The sequence below is a fragment of the Lissotriton vulgaris genome, chromosome 1_1 (assembly GCF_964263255.1).
Source record: "Lissotriton vulgaris chromosome 1_1, aLisVul1.2, whole genome shotgun sequence".
NCBI lineage: Eukaryota > Metazoa > Chordata > Amphibia > Caudata > Salamandridae > Lissotriton > Lissotriton vulgaris.
Genome location: NC_141685.1, coordinates 1,142,850,659 through 1,142,877,481, shown reverse-complemented (window position 1 = coordinate 1,142,877,481; position 26,823 = coordinate 1,142,850,659). Strand labels below are relative to the sequence as shown.

General features: G+C 44.3%; 1 protein-coding gene across 1 annotated transcript in view; it reads left to right on the top strand.

The window, feature by feature from the left end:
* ESYT1 (extended synaptotagmin 1) overlaps positions 1 to 26,823 on the top strand; it is a 481,007-nt gene that overhangs the window by 142,748 nt on the left and 311,436 nt on the right. Inside the window, exons 2-6 of the mRNA XM_086963895.1 lie at positions 3,639 to 3,680; positions 4,822 to 4,956; positions 11,195 to 11,271; positions 12,238 to 12,310; positions 12,911 to 13,000. Of these exons, the coding sequence (XP_086820021.1) occupies positions 3,639 to 3,680; positions 4,822 to 4,956; positions 11,195 to 11,271; positions 12,238 to 12,310; positions 12,911 to 13,000 (417 nt within the window). The remainder of the gene's footprint in view (positions 1 to 3,638; positions 3,681 to 4,821; positions 4,957 to 11,194; positions 11,272 to 12,237; positions 12,311 to 12,910; positions 13,001 to 26,823) is intronic.

Below are 26,823 nucleotides of genomic sequence, written 5' to 3'. Positions count from 1 at the left end.
TTAGAACCTGACAGCACTTTGAACTATGAAGTGCTGTTTTTGGGACATCATTCTTCAGCTGCCCAGGACACGTTATGAGGAATGGGCACATTGCTCATATACGTTGCCTGTGGACATGCTTCTGTGTTGAGGTGTAGCCCCTCAGGTCACAAGCTAACCTGCTTGTTGGTCCTGGGCAAGTGATTCTGGCTGAATTGCAGTTTATTGTATTTCAAACCAGACACACTTGGCTTAACAATGATTGGTCAGAATAAGAAAATTAGGATCAGGGAGGCACGTGACTGCTGAGCAAGGGTCTTTTGACTACTCTGCACTCATCTTTGCCTCTCCTGTTCTGGTAGGAGAACTAAAACCCTTTTGCTGTCAGCAAATCCAACAGGCCCTGCTGTGTCTCATAGTATGTACCTTTGTGAAGGAAGAGTCCATATTTACGGCATACACTTCGTAGTAATATCCCGCTCTCTGCGGCCCCTGCTGTCACAACTTCCAGTTTTGCTGACACTTTCGTACTTCTGGGTTACTTATCAGATATGGGGTGCTTATCTCTTGTTTTACCAGATTGTTTCCACAGTAACACTGTCACCATCGATGATAAGGCTCTCCACAGACAGTTAGCATCTGGGGAGGAGCTATCGTGGTTTCCTGAATGACGGTGGTGGGACGTGGGGTAATGTAATGGCTCATTGCCTCACAGCTTCCTTTCACTAGCTTTTAGACCTACAGATGGCTTACTAACTAGAACTGAGATTCGGGATGGTGGTGGGCTGGACACTCATTTAGAACACAAGTTATCTTTACTGTCACATGCAATGCAGGGTCACAGACCCTTAAGTATTCATATATTAGCTGATCAAGAAAATAAAAGTATAAAATAGCTTAACTACTGCAAAGATTCAGATGGTTATAGATGATCAAACACTTGTACTGGTGGACATATACAAGGTCGACATGGGTGTTGTAAAATTTGCCATGCCAACGTCACTGCTGATGTTTTGTAGTAAATAAACCAAACATTATTTCCAGGCATGGCCATTGTTCAGAATTTGAACTGCCCTGGAAGTTAAATGAGGGCCGATGTGAAGCTTAAAACCCTTTCAGGGCTCCGGGAGGTGGGATTCATTCGCTCAAATGTCCCCCCTCTGTCACGCGGTGTGCACGGATTCAAGGAAAGGCTAGTAGACTTCATGTTTATTAGTAGGAGGAGGGTGTGGGGGACCTGCTGTCCATCCTGCCTGCTCTCCTAAGATGGTGCAATGTTTCTGGACGCCGCTTAGAGGCAGCCACATATCCAGTTTGCGCTCTTAGTGTATTGGAAATCTCTGTCAGGACGTCAGGTCAGATCTCAGATGGTCTCCCTGGACTTGAGTTCTATATGCCGGCCCACTGTGTGAGCACCCAGGAGAGCTCCCCTGCTTTGCTGGGGTGAAAAGCTCTGAGTGGGGGTTCCATGGCTTGGCTTCAGGCTCGGCCAAGAGTCTGAGCCCCGTCCTGTGGAGTCCCTTCGCACCCCTCCAATTTAAGCAGAAATGCTTTCCAGAAGGTACAGTGCGACCATATAGCTATCCTTTAGCCTGGCCATGTGGTGGCACTCCCAATAGAAGTGAATGGTGTGGCCAGATGGCTGGGCTACTCCCAAAGTCTCAATGAGGGCTTATTTGAAGTTTCAAGGCAAGCCAGGGCTCTGGACGTGGGATCGAATACATTTTCTCAAATGTCCCGTTCTACTGCCCAGTGTGTATAGATTTGAAGAAAGCTTAGTGGCTTTCCTCTATCTATGTCACTGAGGACAAGGTGCTGGGGAACTGTCAGTTGTCTGGTCATTCTTGATGGGCGCTGCACGGGCCCCGGGTGGCTCTTCCTAGGCCCTCAGGGGTCTGGGCCACTAGTGGCCTTCCTACCCTGCATGATGTGCTTGTCTGGAAGCCAGGTTTCCCAGAGATCAGGCAGAGTTTCTGTAGAGAATCATCTTGGGCAGGTTGGCCTGCTTGGGGTACCTGGAAGTCCCAAAAGGGCTTATATGACTCTTCAGTCCCAGCCAGAGCTACAGGATGTCAGATAAATTCCCTCAAATGTCCACTCTCTGTTACCCTCAGTGCTGATATTACAAGAAAAGCAAGTGGCATCCTCCATGTTAGTATGGACAAGGTGTTTGGAACCTGTTGGTCACCTGTTTGTTCTCCATGGAACTGCGAAGGACCTGACCCAGCCTGCCCTGGGCTCATGCCCAGTTCGAGGAGCCTGTCCAGAATCCAACATTTCTGGTGAGCAGATAAGAGCCTGAATTAAGCATCACAGGCAGGGTGCTCTGCTTGGGGACAATGTGGACAACACTGTACCATGATTGATTGTCTGCACTGTCTGGTAGGCTTCGACCTACAAATGAGCCTGCAGGGAATCCCTTTTGTGTTGAAAGGTCAGGCCCTGTTTGATTACCTCAGAGCAGTGATGGAGCAATGACTAACATTTAGTTCCATCAAGCTTGTGCCAAGTTGTTGGTAGGGAGAGGGAGGTTTTTAGTATGTCAAGGCATAGACTTGGTACATTTAGGGATGGACTGCTTGGCCAGCTTCTGCTGTTGTTTTAGGAATAGACTTTCCACGCTGTTTAGGACTGCCCGATTCCAGACGGTGCCTTCCAGGGAAGTCCACCTCTGAATTGGGCCTACTCCTCCTAACAGGGCGAAGACCAAGCAGCCTCCCAAGGGGTTTGACCCGAGTGGATAGATGGCTTGGATGGTGCTAGACCTGGATGCAGTTAGGTGGCCCAGGCTTGGTGTGCCACCCCATTGCCCTTTCTCCATGCAATGCATTTCTCAACAGTGCTTAACGATTGTCAGTGGGGTATCCCCACTGGCTCATGCTGATGGTGAGACCAGAACCCCTGTGTCTCACTCAGGCTGCACCTTGCTTATGCCTCTACATTCTATTTTCAGAGCGCTGACAGGGCCGTTGGTGCCCATGGGATGGCTGTTAACTCAGACCCTTCCGGTAGCCGGGCCTCCCCAGCCAAGCAGCCTCCAGAGGGTGTGAAGGTTGTTCTGGGATGGGCATACTGCTCCTCTTCCAGCAAGTGCACCTACCTGGTTGATCTGCCAGTAGCATATGCTTGTCTTGAAGATTAATCCGCACATATATAAGTACACACAGCTGTATATTAAAATCGCAAATTGCTCACTAAATCGGTGACAACATGTAACCCATATGATGTTAATATAATATGTAACAGTATTTATTTGAACTGAAAGTTATCATTTTTACACCTATGTTTTATTGATGAAATAGATATATGTTTTGGATATGTGGCTTTCATAGTTTAAACATTGAATTATGACATTAAAATGGAGGATAAAGTGGAAAGCTTGAGGTAAATAGCCCATATTGTGTATTTGTTATTTCTAAGTGGCATGAGTTAGCAAATCAAAATAGAAGTCCTCTTTCCGTCCTCTCACATATTGTTTTTTGCGTGGGGTTTTGCAAATGCCTTGCAGCAAGCGAGCCAATGAGGTTAGCTAAGCATTAAGTGAGCGGCACGACTGCGAACGAAACCCAATAGGAATCACCTCCATATGTCCACTTGAGGCAATTTCGTTTTGTTGATTATAGTCTCTTGACCATGATTCATTTCTCATCTATCCACAGATCAGTTTCTCTGAAGTGGAAAAGGTGGAGTGGCTAAACAAGGTAAGAATGTAAGACTGCATCTTTCATGTGATTGTATACAAGGAAATGGGTGGGCTACTCGCTTTTAGGTTTGGCATTAAGCAAGGCCTGTTGATTTAAGCAAAATTATTTGTATATTATACTTATAGGGGCTTTCTGCCAGTCCTTTTCATCCATTGGTCTGTTATTGTATCGTTCACATCTTTCTTCTGCCCGCTAGCTACAGCATACAGCATTGGACAGTGGGTTAGCCCACCTGAGCAAATGGCAAACTTTGCTGTGGGTGACAGTATTTTGCCCTTTCGCAAGGAGCATATCCACACACAAATTTGTTCTCTTATGTGCCAGGGACGTTTATGGCAATGTGTGTATTTTTAGATAACAAAATATATTGCTTTTAACCAGTGTGGTTTATTTTTAAAGTTTGAGGGCCTGGCTGCTTCCCCAACAAAAAAGTTTTGCAAAACTCATGACAAAACAAGTACAGACAAAGCCAAAACGCTGGGAGGGGTGCGGGGGGAGGGGGTTATTAGACCTCTTGACTTTGCTAATGCTGGTTGAAGTTTGCAAGCATTCCAGTTAGCATCTGGAGTAAACTTGGAACCTGGGATATGCAAAGGTGAGGAAACAGTTTAATTTTAAATAAAAATCACTCTCATTTCGTTGAAGTGAATTTTAAAATGTATTGTTTCCAAATGTTTTGTCACAACCACAGACCAGAACATCGAAGAGTATCACAAAAATACAGCTGCATACCTTCTGCTTTTAAAAACATAATCAGATGTAAAAAGAAAATAGGTTTTGAACGCCATTCTTTTTACACTTGAGATTTCGACATAGTGCTGACTTTTATGTTGTAGAGTTTATTTCAATATATCACCCTGGTTTTCATTTTCTTAGATATTGTGGTTTGTCGGTTGCTAGACCTTCTGAAATACGTTTACAGGAGGAACTAGTGATAGCGTGGCCTGTGTGGGACAACTGTGGGTGGAATCAAATTCGAACGAAAATTATGGGCAGTAGCAGTCGTGGATTTGGTGATTGGAAGACACAACGCCAGACAAGACTGAAGCAACTGATTTAGCATGCATGTTTATGATGGATTTTTGGATTATGCTTGGCTTTTAACCTCTGATCCTTCTCTGTCCCTCTGTTCTTCCAGGTCCTGTTGCAGCTATGGCCGTGGTTCAGCCAGTACATGGATAAGCTCATGAGAGGAACCATTGCAGAATCGGTCCGCGCTTCCAACAACCATTTACAGACCTTTAACTTTACCAAAGTCAACTTCGGGACCAAGGTACATCATTCTACTGATACATTTTCAGCCCTCCCTTTAAGAGGGAATTTGAGCTTTGCTCTTGTTCTCCCGGGGGACTTGCAGGACTCTCTGGTAGCATAGTTCTCTCTCTGTAACCTTTACTCCCCCACATTATTCTCAACCATCTTTCCCTAGGGTATTGATAATCACTCCTTTATCAAAGAGTATTCACAGACATGTCTATTGATGATAATCCTCCTTTATCCCCAGAGTTCTTACAACCTTTCCCTTAGCATTTCTAGTACCCACTCTCTGTCTCTTCTTCTCTCATATTGGTTTCTAACCCTTCCTCCTGAGGTTTTTAGTTGTTCTTTTATCACTCTTGCTCTTTCAGGTTTTATCACATCTCTCCTGGACTCCTACAACCTCCCGTTCTCTTTCTCTACCAGAGTGCTCACTCATAGCCTTCACCCCTTGGGGCACTGGTAGCCATTCTATCTTTTTGCCAGAGCATGTACACACCTTTTCCGTCAGAGGACAGAGGTGTACAGAAAGTGATGGGGCACCTGACAAACTATCCAGAGCATATTTACTCTACATCTAGCTCATTGACGAAAGGTACTTCTCTGGGCTGGCCATGCCTTGAAAGAACGTCTACCCTTTTTACAAGTAATACGTGGGTTACTATGCTAAATCTCAACACCACACTAACAGCATAAGTCATTTGCTATGACCAAGAAAGAGACTTGGGTACATGTTTCACAACTTTTCTGTGAACCTTTTGGTTTGTCTTTAAATAATCTTGTTATCAGACAGATGTCAGTTAAATGAATCCCTGAGTTGGCACTTAACAAGGAAGACACTGTTAACATTTTCAGTAAAAGTCCTCTAGTCTTCCCAGCAAACATCTACACCAGACATAAATTGTTTAATTCTGCAGGACTCTGGGTGACATGACTAGCTAAGCAGAAGGTAGATCCTGCATTGCATGGAGTATTTACTGGATCATTTATGCATATATGTATGGGGTATTTATATAGCACACATCTAGCCAAAAGGTAGCAGAGCGTTGTAGAATGTAAAGGCAAAGACACGGTCAATGTTTGATAGGAGAGGTATCTGGTTTGTGAAATGTTACTGCATATTGATGTTGTGTTCTTTAAAGAGTTGAGCCTTCTGCTCTTTCCTAAATTGCAGCAGGTTTGGGGTTATCCTAATAGATACAGGGATGTAATTCGAGATCCTAGGTTCACCTTTTGTAGGTTCCGAGCAGGAAACTGTGTTTATGTAATGCATGCACTGCATGCACTCTCCAGTGAATCAACACTGCGCCTAGACACCCTAGGGTATTAGTTGCGCATTAAAAATCCCATAAATAAATAAATAAATAAACACAGTCAAACTGAACATATACTGCTCCCTTGCTTATGCTGTGTACCAAACCAGCCTCCTCCCATTCTGTATTCTGAAAACATTGGCTTTTCTTAAAGAAGAAGCAAGTGACTGAACTACACATGGTTTTAGAGCCAGTCATTTTTATCCTCTACTGCCTGACCACTCATCTCCAGCCCAACTTCTGATCACCTTTTGTAACATAGACTTGCATGGTATTGTATCATGTATATAGTGCTTCATACCCCGGAGGAGGTTGTGAAGAGCTTCGACTTACATCGGGCTGCTGGCAGCCCTTTGGCGTTCATGGTGGAAATGGGTGTTGGTTGTACTTTGAGAAAATAGAACAATTAGAGTAGCTGGGAGAAGGGGCGCACACAACCACAGTATGTCACAAGTCAAATACAAATATTCAGTCTTATTTGTTAGTGTCCAATATTATCTGGTGCTCAGGAGGAAGAGCCCCCTATTCTTCCTTAACTGGAAACATTTTAAACATCAGTGAAGGGGTTCCTGGGCACACACAAATCCAAAAGTTGAGGTTGTGGTTTCAACTGTCCTTTATTGGGTTACCATTATTCTCAATTCGCCCTTTGCCAAAGGGCGAATTTAAGATGGTAGAAACCCAATAAAGAACTGTTGAAATCACAACCTCAACGTTTGGACTTCTGTGTGCCCGGATAACCCCATTCATTGGTTGTACTCTGACCTAGATTAGAGGTATTCGGTAAGGTATGTGATTGAGGCCGAGACCTCGCTGCATGCCACTTTGTATGCTTTCTGTACCCTGTAATCTTCTACAACCGGTGACACCATCTCTGAGTGTCACATATGTCAACACCAGGGCCCGTGACCACGGGCATTCATCTAATTGGGAACAGACTGATGGTAATGCGTACATCACTCTGTCGCCCTGATATGAGCGTAGAGGGCTGACTAGCACTGGCATGGTTCATTCAGCCCAGCCCCCGGACATTGTTGCCCTTGGGTACTGGTGACCTCTGTCTCTCTTTCTGTTTCCTTCTCGACGCCCAGTTCTTCTTCTCATGTGGATATTTTTACTGTTGCCCACGTCTCTTACTGAATCGTTTGTTACTCTAGTAGCTCCTTGTACCCAGAGTATCCACAGCCCATTATCTTTGGTAGCATAGCTAGACCTCCGGTCACCCCCTATGGACACAGAGGCCTTTATTTGTCCTATTGCTAAACACCCTTTCTCCCTTAGAGTGTTCACAGTTCATCTCTTTTCCTGATATACTGCTATCTCTCCACCACCTCTCCATGATTCACAGCTGTCTCCCTAGAAAACTGGTAGCCCTCTACTTACGGTCTCTCCCTCTCTCTCCCTTTCTCTCTCTCTCTCCTTTCTTCACCTTCTCATCTCTCTTTTTCTGTCTGGTACAACTCTTGTCTCTTTCTCTCTCTCAAAGCCTTCTATCGTTCTCTATCACTAGCACTCTTTGCTCTCTCTGGACACTCTCCTACCTCTCTACCTCAAGGAGTACTCACTGCCCCCCCCCCCCTGTTGTACAAAGTGCTAGCAGTGCTCCTCCTTCTCTAGGCTAGCACTAGACTTTCTTTCTCTTCCATGGTGTTGCAGTCTTTCCTGGTGCCTGATGTACGACCGGCCCTCCTCGCAGAGTACAAACAGGCACCCCCCACAAGTGCTCAAAGCCCCCCTTGCACAAGGACATTGCTAGTCACACTCTTTCAGCTATTGTGCTCCCCAGAAATGTCTTCAGAGGATATTGTCAGCCGTGTTATCGCACCTAGCATTTCGATTTTATCTCTCCATAGGGCACTGTCAGGGTAGTCTAAGCCATCGCTCACAGAGGTACAGGTTGTATCCCTCTCTTTGGTTGAGTCATAGAAACTTTCTCTACTTGGGATACCACCAACCCGCTCTCTTTCTTACTGGGTACTCAAAGATCCTTTCTCTTAAGGTCTCCATCACCTTCTCTCTCTCTCTCTCTCTCTCTCCTTATCCCTCTCTTACCTTCCACCTCGCCTTCCATCTCCTTTCCCAGCCTAGGTTCTTTCTCCCCAGATTGCCTTTGTCTCTCTTATTATTGGGGTTGGCATTTTGTTTAGCCCTCTCTCCCAGCACACTTTCAACCCTCTCTCTGAAGTACTGCTGTCCAATCTCTTTTCCTCTTCCAGTACTCACAGTCGCCCTCTCCCTTGTTGTCCATTGTCCAACATTTCTCTCCCAAAGGTTTAACATACCCACTCTGTCTGTTTTGCTGCATGCCCTCACTTTGTTCTCCAAGAATACTTTCAGACTGCCTCTGTTTTCCAGAGTATTCTGAGGCCCTCTCTCAGGTGGATATTGTCAGACTGCCTCTCTCACTGAATCCCTCGCCAATAAGGTCTTCATTTTGAACCAAGGAGCTTTACATAGTTTAGGAGCCAAACTAACTGCACTGCAGCATGGATGTTTCCATTAGTGGCAGTAGTTAAGTAACAGCATGGCGTTGGGATGGTGAAGCTGTGTGTTTCATATCTCTTCATTATGTGAATATTCTGAAGATAGCTTTGCTTTAGGTAAGTTTCTCCTTTGGTTTGATGGTGTGATGGCATGGCTGTTTCAAAGGATGGCGTAGGCCATTGTTGCAGTGCCTCCCATCTGGCACAACAGAGGGGGCTGTGATATTTCCCCTTGGAAGCATGGTGCAGAACGAAGAGAGATCATCGCTTTGTAAGAACATGGCAGAGTAGTGTCACATAATTGACACCTTAGGTGATGGGGGAGGGTCGGGTAATGTCACTCACCCAGGTTGACATGGCAGAACGTGAAAAATTGAGGCAGGTGTGATATCTTAGCCCAAGCCCTGCAGGGCAGATGGTTTGCAATGGCTTCTGCGTCGTCATAGTAGTATGGTTGCTTATGTTCTGGGTCAGCGGTTACCTGGACTGGCAGTTCGGGCTGGACTGTTCCCATTAGATCAGGGTCAAGACTGATTTGTACATAGCTGGGTCCAAAGTGAGGTCGCATGTTGTGCAAAGTAGTGATGTACTGGGATGTGGCCCTGAGTAATTACAAGTGGCTGTGCATAAATAAATAAATAATTCAAGCATTCCATCCATTATTTTTTTTGTATGCTTCAGGGCTAAATGTTATGTCATTAAATTCTGTGTTTATAAGAGGATAGAGTAATGAAACCCACCACAAACTGGCATGGCGGACAATGATATGATGTCGGTGCACTCAGGTGGGCATAATTAAATGCAGTATGATGTCTCAGGTCCAGGCGTAATGGAGGTTGGTGTGATGATGTTGCCACAACCGAGGCTGATTTGATATTATTGACCCTGAGCTGACATTCTAGCTGTTAGTGTGCTGTTATTAAATCCTGCAGTGATGACATCGGGTGGTGCAGTGTCATCAACATGGATGGGCATGGTGGATGGTGTGGTGATGCCATTTGTCCTAGGTGGGCTTTGGGGATGGTGGAGTGATGTCATTCAACCCAGCCATAAACATTCTATAGTGTGAAGCAATGTCATTACTTTGACTTAGCAGTATAAGGTGACATGATGTCTTTGGCCAAGGCACAGTCTATTATGATGTGGGCCTTGCAGTTGGTGGTGTGATGTAATTTGCCCTACTTGGTACATTACAGAGTCTAGCCTAGGAAAAATAGTCCTTGGTGGGTGGTGTAGTGTGTTGTGTGATATGAATGGCTGAAGAAGGATATGACATGCATGATCTCATTGTCTCCAGATGGGCACTGCAGGGTTGATGTGATTGTACTAAAATCTGGGTCAATTATGTTTTAAAAGTTCTACAGTATATTGTGCGCAACATTACTGATATACACAAAAAATGGTGGCCCTTTTGGGCATCTAGACATTCTTCGGTCAATCAATCAATCTGGATTTATAATGCACGACTACTCACCCAATGGCATCTTCAGGCGCTTGCAGGTCGAACAGCCAGGTCTTCATGGCTTTAGTATTCCGGAAGTGAGGTGAGGGTCTGGACCTGCATTGGGAGGTTGTTCCAGGTAGAAAGCTTATTTTTCTCATTAACATCCTCTGATTTAGTCAGGATGGTGCAGAGCTCTCTTCCATACTATGTGTTACGCTTTCTCATTTGAGTGGTTTTGTCTCTGCAACAGACCTTGTTGCTGACTGGCCCACCATGACCTCATTATTAAGCAATTGTGTTGACCTGACTGTCCTAGTTTAGGTGCGGAAGATATGATAATTGATCAGCGAGTGGGGCCTCACAATTGTGTGAATAGGGATAACTATGATTTGATCAGATATCCAATTTATGCAACATAAAACACTGAGGACTGGGTTTGTAAGATACCCGCTTCATCGCTAAGAAAAGGTCATAACTTTTCTGTCCCTCAAAATGAGGGCCATTGGTGGGGGCGTTGATTACGACCAACAGGACCACTCTTTCTATCCCATCAAACTTCTACTTCCAGAGTCAATGCTCTGTTTAGCGAGGGTACAAATAAGTAGAAATGAAAAACCTGTGTGACAGGGAAATGCAAGGTTAACTTGGTTGGTTCTCCTTGGCTAAGCTTATTAGTTAATATAATGGCTGGGGGTTGGGCTGGGAGACCTGATCATCGGTCCCTATTTAGTGTATTATCTGCTATCAATTTACCCATCAAGTTTCCACTGTTATCCGCTACCCCAGTCATGATGATGGTGTGATGTAATTCAGTCCTTTGCAGATGACTGGGGGTGGTGTAACACTTCTAACACATAGGCATGTGGGATGGTGTTATGACGTCAGTGATGCTGTGTGGTTACTGCAAAGGGTGGTGTGATTTCATTGGCCAGCGTTGGGGCGTTACAGAAGCTGGTTTGACATCTTGCATCGAGGTGGCCCTTTGATGCGTCTCTCACTCTCTTTCCCCCTTAGCCCTTGAAGGTGATTGGTGTGCAATTACATCACACAGACCATGCGAAGCAGCAGATCATTCTAGACCTCCACATCAGGTACGTAGGCAGACCGTGGGGTGTGATCCCTCTGTGGCGTGTGTGTGGAATATCTGATCCTACAAGAGGCTCTTCTACATCGTCTCCACTGGATACTGTGCTTCTTCACCCTCCATTATCAGCACCCCTTCGCCACCCTCCACAGCCAACCCTTACACACGATCCTCTGCAGTCAGTGCATCTAATGTACCCTCTACAGTCAGTCTTCCTACACTGCCTACTGCTGTTAGTGATAGTACACACTCAGAGTCAGTGTTATTGTACCACCTTGATTACTTAGTGCTCCTATACCTCTCTCTTCTGTCACTGCTCCCACAGCACCCTCTGCAGACAACCCTCCTAAACCACCCTCCACAGTAAGTGCTCCTACTTCATCCGCAGCAATGAGCAGTCCTGCACTACCCTCAGCAGTCAGTGTTCCTACTTCACCTTCCAAAGCCATTGTTGCTACATACTCTATGCTACAGCGCTCTTACACCAGCCACAACAAAAAGTGCTCCTACATCACCTCCCTAAGTCTCTCCTTCTGCATTATCCTCCGCAGTCAGCGCTCCCATATCACTCCTCATATTCAGCAGCCCTGCGCCATCCACTGCTACCTGCACTCCTACACCACCCTCCTCAATCCGTGCTCCTACACCCTCCTCTGTGTAAGTGCTTTTAAACCATCCTCTGCAGTCAGTGCTCCTATACCACCCTATGCTGTCAGTGCTTGTACCTACCTGCTGCAGTCAGTGCAGCCGTCGCCACTCTGCAGTCCCTTCTTCCACACCACCTTCCTAATTTTGCAGTAATGCAACCTCCACCGCTTGAAGCGCTCTGTAGTCGATGATCCTACACAATTCTCTGAAGCCAGTGCGCCTGTTCTATCCACCGCAGTGCACTCTTCTAGTACGCTGTTACCAACTAGTGCTTAGGTTCCACAACAGACTTTTCAGTCAAAATGTTTCCCCTTATTATTTGCAGTTTTGATTCGAATTTGGAAATCAACTGTGAAGTGAAGAAATTCTTTGCCACATTTGGAGTGAAGGGGCTACAGGTATGTAGGTGAGAGCATGGATCTGGACATGTGGGCGAGGATCTTGCATTGCAAGGGCAGGGAGTCAAAGGTCCTTATGAGTGGCGAAAAATGGTGTGAGTGCGGGAGTACGAAACTGATGAGGGGGAGGGGGGCAGAAAGGTGAGAGACCTCGAGGAAGAATGGAAAAAGGGACTAAAACAGATCATCTGTATGCAATGAGGAAAGATCTTCTGAGGCGGTGCACCTCGGAGAACCTTGTGGAGCAGAGCCTTATAGCAGTGGCGTGGTGTGAAGTGTTTGAAGGAGGCTTGTACCCATGGGTTTCCAAGGAGAGAATGCCTGTCAGGGAAGGGGCGGGTGAGAGAAGATGCCACCTTTGAAAATATCTGTGAAAGAGACAGGTGCCTTTACCAAGTGGAAGCACCTGTGATTGAGGTACCTTTCAGCAGTAGTGGACATGAATGGAAATGTCGGTGAGAGGTGGCATCTGCAAGTGGAAATGTGATTGGAGAGATCAGTGAGTGGAGTCCTCTCGGCTGAAGCATCTGAGTAGACACTTGGGCTATACAGTGTCTATGTTACTATATAACCATGGATCCCTCTCTCTCCTTTCCTCAGCTGCATGGCACCCTGCGTGTGATCCTGGAGCCCCTGATGGGAGACATGCCCCTGGTAGGGGCTTTGACCATGTTCTTCATCCGAAGGCCGGTAAGTGTTATCTAACTCCCTAAACCCGAAACGGAGGCACCACAGACCCTCACATTCTCTCTAGTTCTCCCTTTTGCATCGGGTAAATATCAGCCCACAAAGCTATGGTGTATTTGCCTTTGTAGTCGTAACTGCATTTATACAGTGCTTACTACCCCTGACAAGACATTGAAGTGCTTCATGATGGGCAGCACGCTGCTCCAGAACCCAAGGTTAGTGGTTGGTCCAGTGTTGTTGGTTATTAGAATTAGTTGTGGGCGTCAGGCAAACCCTTCCGTGCATTCACTCGTTTCTTTGTGGCAGATTAAAAGAAGGAGTTAGACTTTATCGTTAGTGGGTGTTGATGGAGGTATTTGAGTTCATGCAGGTGTTTGGTGGGATTAATAGGTGAGCTAGAGGAGATTAGATATAGTTAGGTTACGGGAGTATGGCTTTCAGAAAAGGAGAGATTGCAATCTTTCAAATGAGTTGTATGCAAATACTTTAATAGACATTATGGTAAACATCCAAGTGACTTAGAGAATGATGTACCCAGAAAGAAAAGGCATGCAGAGGATGCGGATGGAAGAAGAGGTTCTTTTTTTAAAAAAATGATAAAAAATGAGAGGCGATGAGTGGAGATAATGTAAAGATCGGCTTTCAATGCCACATTTTATTAATTTTCAGGACACTTTTTGAGACAACATACAGCTTGAGGAAGTAAGTCTCTAGACAGAAGCGGAATTATTTTCATATGAAGATAATTCTAGATTTGGTACTTTTACTAGGCACGTGAGTCGGATGAAAAGTCTTTGCAGTGCCAGGCTACCGCTAGATCCTCTTCAGCAAGGACAGCTGATCAGTTCAGGGATTGGAAACTTCAAATAATGGCTGTGAATAAACCTTGAAAGGAGATTCTGCAAATGCTGGAGCAGATGTCTTCTCAAGTTTGGCTCACAGTATTAATTGTAAAGTAAAGTGGGATCCAAACGATAGAGAGTGAGGTTAGAATTCCCAAATAGTGGAAGTGTATTACCAGAATTCCTGTTGCTGGGGGATGGAGATCCAAACACTGAAATTCAACTGAGACTTTCTTAGCAAGTGGCTGCGGATTAGACTTCCTGGAGCAATACCCTTAGGGAGATGTTAGGAGTGGCACTGCAGATTCTGTTGTGCAAGGTGAAGTGGGCCCCTTATGTATGGCCTTTTGCCTTTCATGATAACACTTTCAATTGGACTGATGTCAGCCAATGGAAAACCTCACACCTCTTTGTGCTCTTTGTGGGTGCTCAAGGCTGAGGGCTTCCCTGCTGTGAGGGGTATCACTATACAGAGGCTGTGTCTGGAGCAGCCTGGAAAGGACATTCAAAAGTAGAATGACCCCAAACTGGCTATAGAAAGTTAATCATCTCACAGTGAAAGAGAACTTGATGAATGGAACCATTAATAAAGGACCTTTTTGCTTACCCTTGGTAAAGTAGCTCTAATCCCGCTTCATTCCAAAAGCATCTTCCATTGAGTCGTAAACCCCCTTTCAAGTTTATTTGTACAATCCTGTCCCTTCACAGTACCCAAGGGAAACTTACAACTTTCTGAAGGGCAATCTGAATCATGTATTTACAACTTTACAATGTGCGTATGAGCTGTCTGGTATATGGCGTAAAGCACTTCTCACACAGTTCACACTGGATTTGATCACTTCTTAAAGGTTTTGATCTTTGTCTACCACAAAGAAACAGTTTCACTCTTTCTTTAGGCAACAAAGCTATGGATCCCCAGTCTGTCAGCATACAAAAATCCATGCTGCAAGACCAGAACATGTTCATGTACAATTTGGTCCCTTTTTAGGTTTCGCTGGGGAGCGGAGCCGATTAGGCTCCGCCTCCAGAGAAATCTAATGAGTATAGTAAGCACTATGGAACACGCCCCCCCGTCCGATTGGCTAGCTCCATAAATGGAGCCTAGCCATTGGACGAGGGGCCTGTCCGTCAATGCCGGACCAGACACGGGGGCGTTCCCGAGATTCTTTGGCTTTTGCTGACGTCACGCGACGCCGGGAACGCCCCCGTGTCTGGTCCGGCCGGCCGTGCTTGCTGCTGTCCTCCCTCCTCCCGCCGTCCCCACGTTTCCCTCCTCCCTCCCGACGTCCGTGTCCTTTCCCGCCCCCCTCGTCCTCTCCCGCCCGCCCCCCTCGTCCTCTCCCGCCCCCCCCGTGTATGGACTTGTGGGCCGATCGAGTGCCCACCTCGATTGATTGTTATCTTTAAAGAGCCGGTGCCCACCCGGCATTTGCCCGATAAAATCAGCCCCCGCCTGCCTGCCTAAGGAGAAGGGCCGCTGCGCTGCCCGCAGCGACCCGGAAGTGGTTGGCCGGAAGTGCCCGCCCCCGCAGCCCGGGGGGAAGAAAGAAGAAGCCTGGCGGCCGGTTTGCAGGGCTCCCGTGATGCGAGGGAGCCCTGCTGCATCTAGGAGAGCCCAGGAGGAGAGGAACCCCGCCCGCGGCCCCAAAGCGACCGCCTGAGGAGTGCTGCAGGGAGCAAGGCTCCCGTGTGAGGAGGTTAGCCCCGCCCGCCAGAAGACAGCCGGTGAGTGCGGGTGCTTTCAAAGGGGGGGGGCTGTACTTGTAAATGCTTGTGCGCATAGCCCGGCGCCCCGGGCGTGGTGGTGAGGCCCGCTCTGCTGACACCGCCTCTTGGTTACAGCGCGGCGCCCTCCCCCCTGGCATCTCCAATGTGACCGGTCCCAAGCCCCGAAGTGCAGTCAGCAGAGGGCAGCCTGGCATGAAGGCCTCCGCACGTCTAGTTTAATTCATCCTGCCTCGCCCTCCTTGTTCCCACAAGTCTTCCCTTCTGACCCTCTGATACTGCCCGTCTCCTCCCGAGACCCGCCTCGTCTTCATTGCCTCACGCCTCCGGGGTGCCCCCAGCCCACCTCAGTTCCACCCACCCGTCCTCTGTTCCACCACCTCTGCCTTGATTACAATCACCCTCCCTCTGCTCCTGCCTTGGTTCCACCCACATGGTTTCACCACCCTTCTTTGCTGTGGTCTCGATTCCACCTACACTGCCGGGGTTGCACCCACCTTTCCTTGTTTTTTACTGCACTCTTCTAATTCCGACTTTTTTTAAAGTTATCTTTGTCTCTCACTGGGTGCCGTAGACATACCCCCACCCACTTCTATTTTGTATGTTATCCCCACTATTTTAATCCAGCTGCTTTTTTTTGTTAAACCGCACCTCCCCCAATTATTACTTCCCTCTGGATTTACCATAAGTTTTCTTTGTTTACGTCCATGGGCAGGTAATTTCATCCACCACTCTCAGGCCTATGCTGGGATCACCGGCTAAATAAAAAGGTCTTGCTTACCCAGGCATGTCCAAAATCCCTTGTCTTACAACACGTTTCCCTTTCACCCCCAAGAGACACCTAATTTGTCCAAAAACCTCTTTAACTACATAAGATACATGACTTAAGAGAAGGCCATTCATTGGTGAACCACAATGGTTTAGATTTGCACATGACCCCTCTGCTCTCTGGAATGACTTAAAGCTCTAATTTGCTTCATTCCCTGCCGCTCCTGTGTTCACCCTCAACAGATCCTCTGTTCAGTTTGTTTCCAGAGTGTGGAGTCCTACTTTCCTTTGACCCTACGATGCTGCTGTGGGCCTTCCTGGCTGCTCTGGTCGCCCTTCTGTTCCTCCAACGTATCTGGTGGCCCTATCTGCCCGCAGACCTGGCCTTCTACATGCGGCTGATGCGCTGCATGCGCATCTCCCTCGGGGCAAGGAGGCCATTGTTTGGGGAGTTCGGTGGGAGGTGTTAGTCCCTAGGATGGGGTTGAGAGGCTTTTCTGTGGAACGCTTACAAAGCGCTTCTGTCTTTTAAGCACTGTAAATCGACTTTACTAGTACCCCCTCTTTATCGCACTCGCCGACTCTGAAAGGATGAAAGGCAGAGTTCTCCTCACCTGGATTTAAATTACTGCTGCAGTCGGCGCGAGCCTTATACAGTAGCATCTTTTGGAATATGATTATCCCTTCTGTTCTGTGCGTTAATGTGCATCACTTTACTGCCCTGCAGCTACATAGAAATACACTAATGCATTCCTGAGATTTATATAGCGTGGGCGCATGTGTGCTGCACAGAGTAATAAGTAACCATTGAAGAAAGTACCTTCAAACAACGTGTGGTGCTCGTTTGCCCCACCCCCGTCCCACGCATCGAGATGCCTCAAGGCGCCAGCAGGATAAATTAAGCTTTCAGATACCAGTTCATTTTTGTACACTCTGCTCAAAAGTTTTAATACCCCTTGCGTTCATAGTTTCGTTTTTGTAGGAGTGGGCAGATATCCGGGGGTGCAGGGGGCTTCCAAGAAACAAACATTTGGCTGTTGGGAAGGAATAGCGTGCTGTACAAACAAGGTTTGATTTGAATGCGTCACGTTATGCACGCTTAGGGTGTAGTTTAAGATACCCAGAGGTTATTTTTTGGGGTACCAGTTATACCAATGTTTACTGGATGCCTGATCCTATACCCAAGCAACCATCATCTGCTACCTTAGGCCAATCCGTTGTCTAGGTGGATGACTACAGCTCCTAGAATGCACCAGGCCGACAAATGACGCCCGGGGCTGGGTTCTTGGTGTTCTGAGTAGCATTTCTTCCTTGAAACGAACAGACCCTTGCTCTAAAGGAAGTAGTTTGTGCTCTCAATGAGCAGGCACAGAATTGCCTTCTCTACAAATATCTTTGTTTCTGTACAGTGTTTATAATACATCACTTCAGGCGTTGCCTAAAGGCTGTAAATGTTAGCTGTTACTTGTACCCAAATAAGTGATACTTAATTGACAGATCTAAGAAGGATGAAAGGACGAGTCTCCCTTATAGAGGGTATGCAGAATTGACATACGTTCAATATATATATATATATATTTTTTGGGGGTGTATTAAATACAACATTGAGTTGGGGAAGTTGTCTGTGTGTGTCTGTTTTTATTGTTTCTGTGATTTCTGGAGATGCTATGCACAGTGCGGGGCTCCTGCATCCGGACTGCACTTGTACTCCGCAGCATGCAGCACCCATGACTCTTCCCTGTGATCTCACCAAGCGCTGTGTGGGTTTGGCCATCACTCGGTAACTTTAGGAGGTGGAAGATCATTGGCCTTGTTAGTAAAACCCGGATAAGAGCATTTGCAGCTTCCGGTTTTAAAGCCCAGTTTTGGGCCAATATTCTACCTTTGATCCCGAGCAATTTCTCTCCCCTACAGCTACATTCTGCGAGATATGGTCCTCCCAGGATGACGCAGTCAAGACCTCGGATGTGGGTAATAAAGTTTAGTTTGGTGTTCATTTTCACTTCCAACGGCGTGAGCTACTGACTGAGTTCTGCTTGTTCACTTTACTGAATTGTGTGCTCCTGGGCAAACGCCATATGACTGACTAAATCAGTCCGACCCCCTCCTTCTTCCCAAACCAGTAGCCCTTGGGACAGGGGACCAGGCGACAAGGATTTGTTGGCGCAGTCTGTTTGTCACCAGTTGTCCTGGCAGATTTCTGCTAATTTAGCACATGTTCTGGGTTTAACAGGGGTAAAGTAAAACGGGGGATACGCTTTTTTATGGGTTCCAAGGCAGTACTTTGTGTTGGCTATTATTAATAAGCAGTTTTAGTTTGCTTGATACTATGTTTAAAAAATGTTTCATTTAATTTATTCATTTGTACCACATTCTCTGTTTCTATATTGATGAGCTCTGTCATTTAACTCATCGGATCTTTTTATTTATTCAACAAATAGTGCTACCCTGCTCGGACACTCTTAGCTACTGGTCATATACACTGACAAAGCCAATGGGCCTGGCTTTGTGGTAAAGTGAATGGTATTTGTGACTAGCAGCAACAACGCTTTCTTTGCCCAAGACTCTGTAAAGAAGCTATTATAGGACAGTGATTTTTTTTCGAGGAGCTCGCAGTATATAGTGTGTATAAAAAAAATTATGTTTTTTTAAAGTCCTTGCACAGTGAGGGGGTCTGTTGGTGTGTGTGTGTGTGTGGGGGGGGGGGGTCTGTTGGTGTGTGTGTGTGGGGGGGGGGGCTGTTGGTGTGTGTGTGTGTGGTCTGTTGGTGTGTGTGTGTGTGTGTGTTTTTGTGTGGCATTTGCCAGAGATTAAACTATTGGCATTGTAAATGACAATGCCATTTATTTATCTGTTTTCAAAACCAACACATAAATACAAATTTTGTCATTTACAATGCCAATAGCTCAAACTTTTCAAAAGGCGAAACCATTGCATTGTAAATGCTTGTTTCAGAAGTTTCTTGGCTTCATCCTCATGAAAGATTGCTTCAGTAGTTATTGTCCGATATTTTGGGGTGTTTCCTATTCACCATTTAAGGACCTATTGATAAATATGTTGCATTTGAGAATTCTTTGAAAATTGTTCTGTAATGCATTATTTGTCAGCATTTCTTTCAAACGTTCCTCAGGTTAATGGTTCCTGTGAATCTTCCCAAGAAGCCTGATACCACTCACTCCATTGCTCTATACAATATTTTGTTCATCCTGTTGGGGTATTTTAGTTTTTGTGACTGCTCGTCTGATGTAGATTCTAATTAAAAATTATGGAAAATACCTCCTTCGAGTTGTCCTCAGGAACATGACTCTGAAAGACAAAAACAACTGTATATGTTTACAATTCCTTACTCCAATAAGGGAACGATCCTCCTCAATCCAAAATGGGATATTCCTCTATTGTAGATTTAGTTAACATTGTTGCCACATCTTGTGTGGCTCTCTGAAAGCTACAGACTTCTGATTCTGTCATATCTGTCTTAGGTCCATAATGTGAGGCTATCAGTGTACACGTTCTTTGAAAAGAGAGAAGCTGGTGCTGTCCAGCTATACTTGATTTCATTGATTCCTGAAAGGTTATGAATCCCACCCTCTTGGTAAGCAATATCTTATTATCTCCTTCTGACAGTGAGATGCAAAAAGAGAAAGTAGAGCCTATGCTCTGTAGGCTAAAGAAGGAACACTCCAGACTACTTCAGAAAGATACTACAACCACAAACACATTCACCACTGGCAACAATAATCCAGCCTAAACCAGAAACATCCAAAAACTGCATTCCATCATTCCACCAGGGAAAGGCCATTACATGGGGCACGAGGACAGGACAGGAAACAGAGACAACAAACCAATTGCCATTACCTGAAGGAGCCCAAACAGATAATGAAAGACCAATAGATATCCTCTACTGTACGGAGTGACTGTGGCCCGAGGTTCAAATCCCAACGTAAGAACATAACTCCCACAAGCTCCAAGTAGTTCTCGACCATCTGATACAGACAATCTATCTGGTATTACAGGTGATCAAGCACAGTCTGTGTAAGAAAACAAAGTGCCAGTGAAGGATACCGACTATTTTCAAACTTAAAAGTACAGAAAAATATTCGAAAAAAATCGGATGTTGAAAATCCATGTTTTCCTGCAACTTCGATTCCTGTGGTGATTAATCGACAACATAAGAAAAAGAGTTTTGCTTAAGCTAATGGTCCAGTCTCAACCCATAACGATTCATCTTAGTAAAAACAATAGGCCCTGCAGTTCCTTTACCCCTTTGATGCCTAGAAGTTTGGTTATCTATGTAGTTGGGGATGGTAAAAATGGTGCATTCATGTGGAGTCAAGCCTACTGCTCCATGAGAAAGGTGACACTTAAAATAGCAGCACTTTCCCACTTATTTCGTTTCACAAATTATAATGTTAGAGCCACATAACCTCTGTTACTCTGACAATTGGACTAAGATACCGATTAAATGAAGAATGTGGAATTAAGCATTAATTTTTCTGCTGCAGTGCATAATTAAAGACATCTGGACAGTTAGCTCGTGTTGTCTTCGGTCTTGGTACTCAGGTCTGGGAATTGTGATGGATCAATATGTTTAGAAAGAATATCAGAGAGAGACACACACATACACCTCACAATCTAGAACCTGGGGAGAAGCTTCATTTAATGAATCTGGAGGAGGACGCATCCATTAGACTAGACCTTTTAACAGTAGACAAAAACACAAAATTCCAAGGTTTTGTGTCAGATACAATGTCCAGGGAAACTTCACTTTGACAAACTCGTATGAAGACATTTTTTTCCACATTTCCATTGATCTCCATTATCCAGTAAATGATCATCAACCTGTAAAAGACCAACGCAAGAATAATCTTTAGTGCTCAAGAATGGCATCGCAAATATGTGTAGATTTGATCAATATAGACGCTCTGTTCCAGGCCTACCCTGCGCGGCCAGTGTGGATTGATATGCAACATGACTTGAGTATTCATGCCTTGTTTTATGTTTTGACACATTTGAAAAATGCAACAAAAAAAGTTTTTTAAAAAAAGGATGGCATCGCAAATTTTGATTAATAAATCTGCTTCCTCTATCAGAGTAACCACTTGGATGTTTGCTGCCTCGCTGCATATGGCTGAACTTAAATTACAAAGATAATTCAATCTAGCAGAGTCACAATGCTGTAGATATGCATGGGTGAAGTATGCCCTGGCTGGTTATAAGACAAGTTGCAAGACATTGTACAGGAGACACTTCTCGAGTATAGACTTCAACCACCACCCCTTATGCAAGCACGTCATTTCTCAGATTTATAGAACACAAGTGAGCAAAAGTTCATCTTCTTTAGCTACATTGAAAGATAGGTGGGAAGGAGACTTGGTAATCCTGGATGAGGAGGACTAAGGAAAGCGTGCCGGTACCCAAGTTAAAAAGCCTTCAGAGCTGGGTTTATACTGGTGCTAAAATAGTCAGTGTTGCATATTTTAAAAGGACCAGACTTCATGGGATGGGAAATATAGACACAGATAAATGTCTGAGAGGATGCAAGCAAATGGGGACATTACCCTGCTGCAATTGGGATGCCTACATGTGCAGTCCATCTAATTTAGAGTAGGCAGCCAAATTGTGTCAGTCAAATGTGAACATTTTACACTTATCCATGTTGGTAACTCTGGGAATATGGGGGAACAGATGCTACTTACCCATGTACACATTGCTATTGTCCAATATTGCTCCTATGCTGGCCAGAAGACACATTATAAGAATATGGGGCAGCCCAGATGTTCTTCCAGGAATTCCGGGATGTGGACAGAGACTTCTGAAGAGCCAGGAAGGGAAGGCTAGCACACTTTGGAGAGAGTCCAACTTGAGGTGGAAACGAGTCAGTTTCTTTGGAGACATACTTCAAAAAAGTATTAGAAAAAAGTACATTGGTTCTAATGCGACAAAATAGTTGTAAAAAAGTCAGTCAAAAAGCGACTGAGCTGAGCTTTTCCGGATCTGCGCTGATGGCACGGAACAGAAGGAACTGATGTCAGCATACTGGGGTGGCTTTTATACCTATGACTGGATTGCAAGAGCAGCTTGAAGCCAAAAGCCACCTACCTAATCAATGAATCAATAATGAGTTTATTATCAGTCATAAAACCACTTCGAATTTAGGAATCACTGTTAGTAAATAAACATAATCATTATATGTGACAAACGTGATGCGTTGTGCAACACAAACTTGAGTGCTAAGTTACTTTCTAACTCACTAAGCAAAAAATGTACAAGTGAAGTAGAAATTCTGCAATGATCACATACTCTAAAATTAATATTATGTCTAACCAACAAAATACAATCTACTTCATATTAGAAATAAGCTCATTATTCATAATATTAACCCTCTACTTTCCAATGGGTGACTTGTAGACGCTACTGTTTTTAGTGGTTGATTCACAGTGAAGCCAATAGTTAATTTGTTCAACATTACAGAATGAATCAAGCCATCATACACATTCTGAGTCTCAGGGAACTCAACAGTGGATAAAGTTATCAATGTTTAGGGCCACTCAAAATATGCAGAAAAAGTGAGCACAATACTATACTGATTCTTCATCACGAGCACAGTACGTTGGGAATGACTCTGGCATCTCATCAAAATGTAGCTGCCCCAAAAGCCATGCACCCTTACAAGATAATGAGTCTCTTCACAAACGTTCACATAGCCGCACAGGTGTGCCCCTTAACACAGAGAAGGGACACTTTTGGCGCAAAGGATCTTTATCATAGAGGAAACACGAGTATCACTATGTTCATTAGCAACATTAAAATAGCCCCTAAATCTTAACAGTTGTGTGATTGAATGGTTATTATTTACTTTTTCATAAAACTTGATTCCTAGATATGGAGACCATTTTACCCATTCTAGCAAAACATATGCACCAACGCTCTTAATTTCTGCGATGGTAGGCCATAAATTAATTAATGACATAATCTTTGATTTTGTTAAATTTGTGGCCAAACTAAGATTGTTTAGGAATAATGCTATAAACATAGTAACTAATCTTTCCAAATAAATAGCCGTGTTTAATTGTAAGACCTCATCATCCTCATACAACAGAACTGTCAGGTGTCTACCGACTACCAAAGGAAGATCAGTGAGTTATATGCCCAGATCTTTGTTTAGTCAGTTAATTAACAGATTAAATAAAAAATAGGGAAGTTAAACAAACCTTTGTGAACCCTAAGGTCTGATTAAAGAACATTATTAACCTTTTTTTTCCACACTTGAAGCTTTCAACTGCTCGTGAATTTATTTCAGGTGTACCAGCTGTGGAACTACTTATTTGAAGATATTATCTCTCAGAATGTGAACCATCACCTCCTGTTAAAAACATAGGAAAGGTATTTTAAAGCAAGGCAATGGGCTGTTTCAATAGCTTTACAAAGTTTTTGATGAGCAGTGTTCCAGAGTGCCTATGTTCTCCTGGTAGCCATATTATGCATCATACAGTCTGTAGCCCAGACTCTCAGTATACCCAGAAAACTCCTGCCCATAGTTTTATTGAAGAGTAAAGCTCTGTAATACTGGGCTAAGCACAATGTCCCTTACGAAAAAGATGGACTATTATGAACAGGCTCCATCGATCTGTGAATGCTGACTGATTGCAAAAGACATTTAAAACCCCTGTCAAATGTGGGTTCCAAAGCTCAATAATGGCCTTATATATTTGAGGGGCCGTCACTAATTGCCATATTCATGTGACTTAAAGAGAGGTGTATCCTCCCAGTTGTTAGTGTAGTTTCAGAGGGACAGAATACAGGCGCAACAGGTAGTACAGCTAGGTCTAATGCACCGCCTCAAAAACCTGTATTTGATGTCATGATCACAGGTTCAACTCCTTCATGGTCACAGGTTCAAACGCGGTACTATTGAGTTTGGTAATAACAAAAAATCTGTAATTCATGACCATCTTTCCCCTTGTGGAGAATGTGTGCTTTAAAATTACATACACTTTATGTAGTGTTAATTATATTACAGTGAAGCAGCATAGATTTGAGGAATAGAATGTCCATTTATCCTCTGGAATAACTATGTTAAACATTGTACCTAAGGCCAATATTGCCCTGCACCTGACAACTTCCAGAAGGGTCTTGAATACTGGGAGTTACAGACCACCTCTAATGTATCCAGGGGCACCGTATAGAATTTTACCTTTGCCTCTTTCTATAGACTCTTGTTTAAGTTATTTTGTCACAACCTCTTCTTGGTCTCAAGAGAATAGTTTAGGAGTTTGATTAAATGTACGAGTTCTACATCTTACTATTGGTGACATCTGAGATTATTAAAGACCTCTTCCACCTGTGTGCCTGCCCATATCAGTGACGTCTTGTGACAGGGGAAGGGCATATCCCTGACAAATGCAAGAATATTATTATCACTATTATATCTCTGAGAAGCTCTTTAAAAGACTTCTTTGGCCTATCTTTATTGATGCACCTTCGTTAGCTAAACATACCATTGAAAGCCATAAAATCGAGGAGAACTATCCCTCGTTTCACCATCACAATGTTTGCCTGGCAGGCTTATAAGACATCATCTTCTGCCTTGAGTTCTAGTTCACATAATAATTGAGCTAGGCTATTATTCAGATTAAAGTTGAAATCTCTAGTTTTTCTCATTTTCACAATTGTGCAACCACTGGGTGCTCCCTGGACTATTTTGCCCTGAATGTGACAAATATATTTTGGTCAGTCTATAAACACGGGGAGCTATAATGGTTCCAAAGAAGTTATGATAATAATTTATCAGCAGTTAGTTGAATGCTACTTTAAAGGAACTGGTATCAATTTGTCTGACTCACTAAATAATGAAAAAGTAGTACAGGCCACGTTGAGGCCCACCCAAATGTGACGTCCCTCAGACAGCCGCCCACATGCTGAACTAAGTGCTTGCGTATAAAGAGTTTAATGCCCTTCAAGGTGATCCAAGGTGGCTTTCCAAGGTTCTTGGAATTTTAAATTTGCATCCAAAACTGAACATACCCTAATTATGACTTGTTACTTAATGATCCAATCCTGCAACGTTCCCGGACAGAATGCTTAAATTGTTCATTATCCCCATATGTGTCGACACCCCATGAATTGCTGAGTTTGGACCAGCAGAATTACCACTCTCACAGGAGCAAGACAAGAGATCTCCTTGTCCCAGTCTCTCGATCATCTTCGGGTTCAAAAGTGGTTCAAGCTTGTTTCTGAAAGCAATACACTCATACCAACCACTGAGTCGAGAAGCAAATATGTGCATAATGAGAATTTGCATCCTCATATTAATCCAGGCCCTCAAGTTTCTTTCACCTCACAACCTCACTATCTATCAACAATGCCAACTTAGCTGGAGGAAGTGGGAGTCCACTCATATAGGATTTTATACCATCAGAATCTCTTCAAAGCACATGTAAAAATAGAATGAACACAATGCCCTGAAGGACTTTCCAGGCACCATGTTTGATTATCAATACCATAGCAGCCAACACTGGAAGCTCTCAACCACCCTCATTTTCTTCTCCTGTAACAACTCAACCTGAATTTACATCTTCCAGAATACACTAAATGTCACATCATCATGGACCTCTCACATGGCTGCAACCTTAACATTGCTCCCTCCCCCACTTCAATGAATCCATCACAATGTCTACATACAATGATGGTAAGATTATGATTCAATCCAATGATTCCTGCCTCTCATTATTCGACCACCTATTCCCTTCGCTTCTCAAAGCCTTAACACGAGGCCAACCTGCCTCTCCTGCCTCTTTCCTTCAAATATGCTAACCAACACCACAAAAATTACCTAATCTCTGTCCTAAACACTCTCTTCAACCCCATTTGACCCATATTGCTCCTATTTTTCCCAACTGGGCAACTTTTGCCAGCTTACAACCTCTTCGAGCCTTTATTGTTATTCCACCCCAAGCACCTTCCGGGGACATCTCTCCAATACTGCTCTCCCAACCTGGACTGCTACCCTCTGTTGAAAATGTCCATTTTTGCAGGGTTATCCCCAAACTTTTTGCTTCTTCCTCCTATTTTTTCCTGACCTGTTTGCGTTGGTTTTAGGACTCTGGGCATGTTACCACTGCTAATCAGTGCTAAAGTGCATATGCTCTCTGTGTAAATTGTGCTATTTGAATATTCTAATTTCTCAAACTCAATTGTTGACTACTACTTACTCAGACGACCCCATAATGAACTTTGAATATATAATTTACGAACTTAAGCATGCTTTGCAAAGTAAATTAAAACAGGATAGACCAATAAAAAGTAAATGCACCAGTAGGAATAAAAACTGGAATCAACCAATTATAAAAAAACTTAATAGGTTGATTCGAGCCCAGTATTTGAGATTCTCGTCAGAAAATAAAGCAGAAATTAACAGATTAAAGAACCAAATACGAAGAGAAAAAACTAAACAGGAAAAATTGAAGCAGGACTCTAACTGGATTGACATCC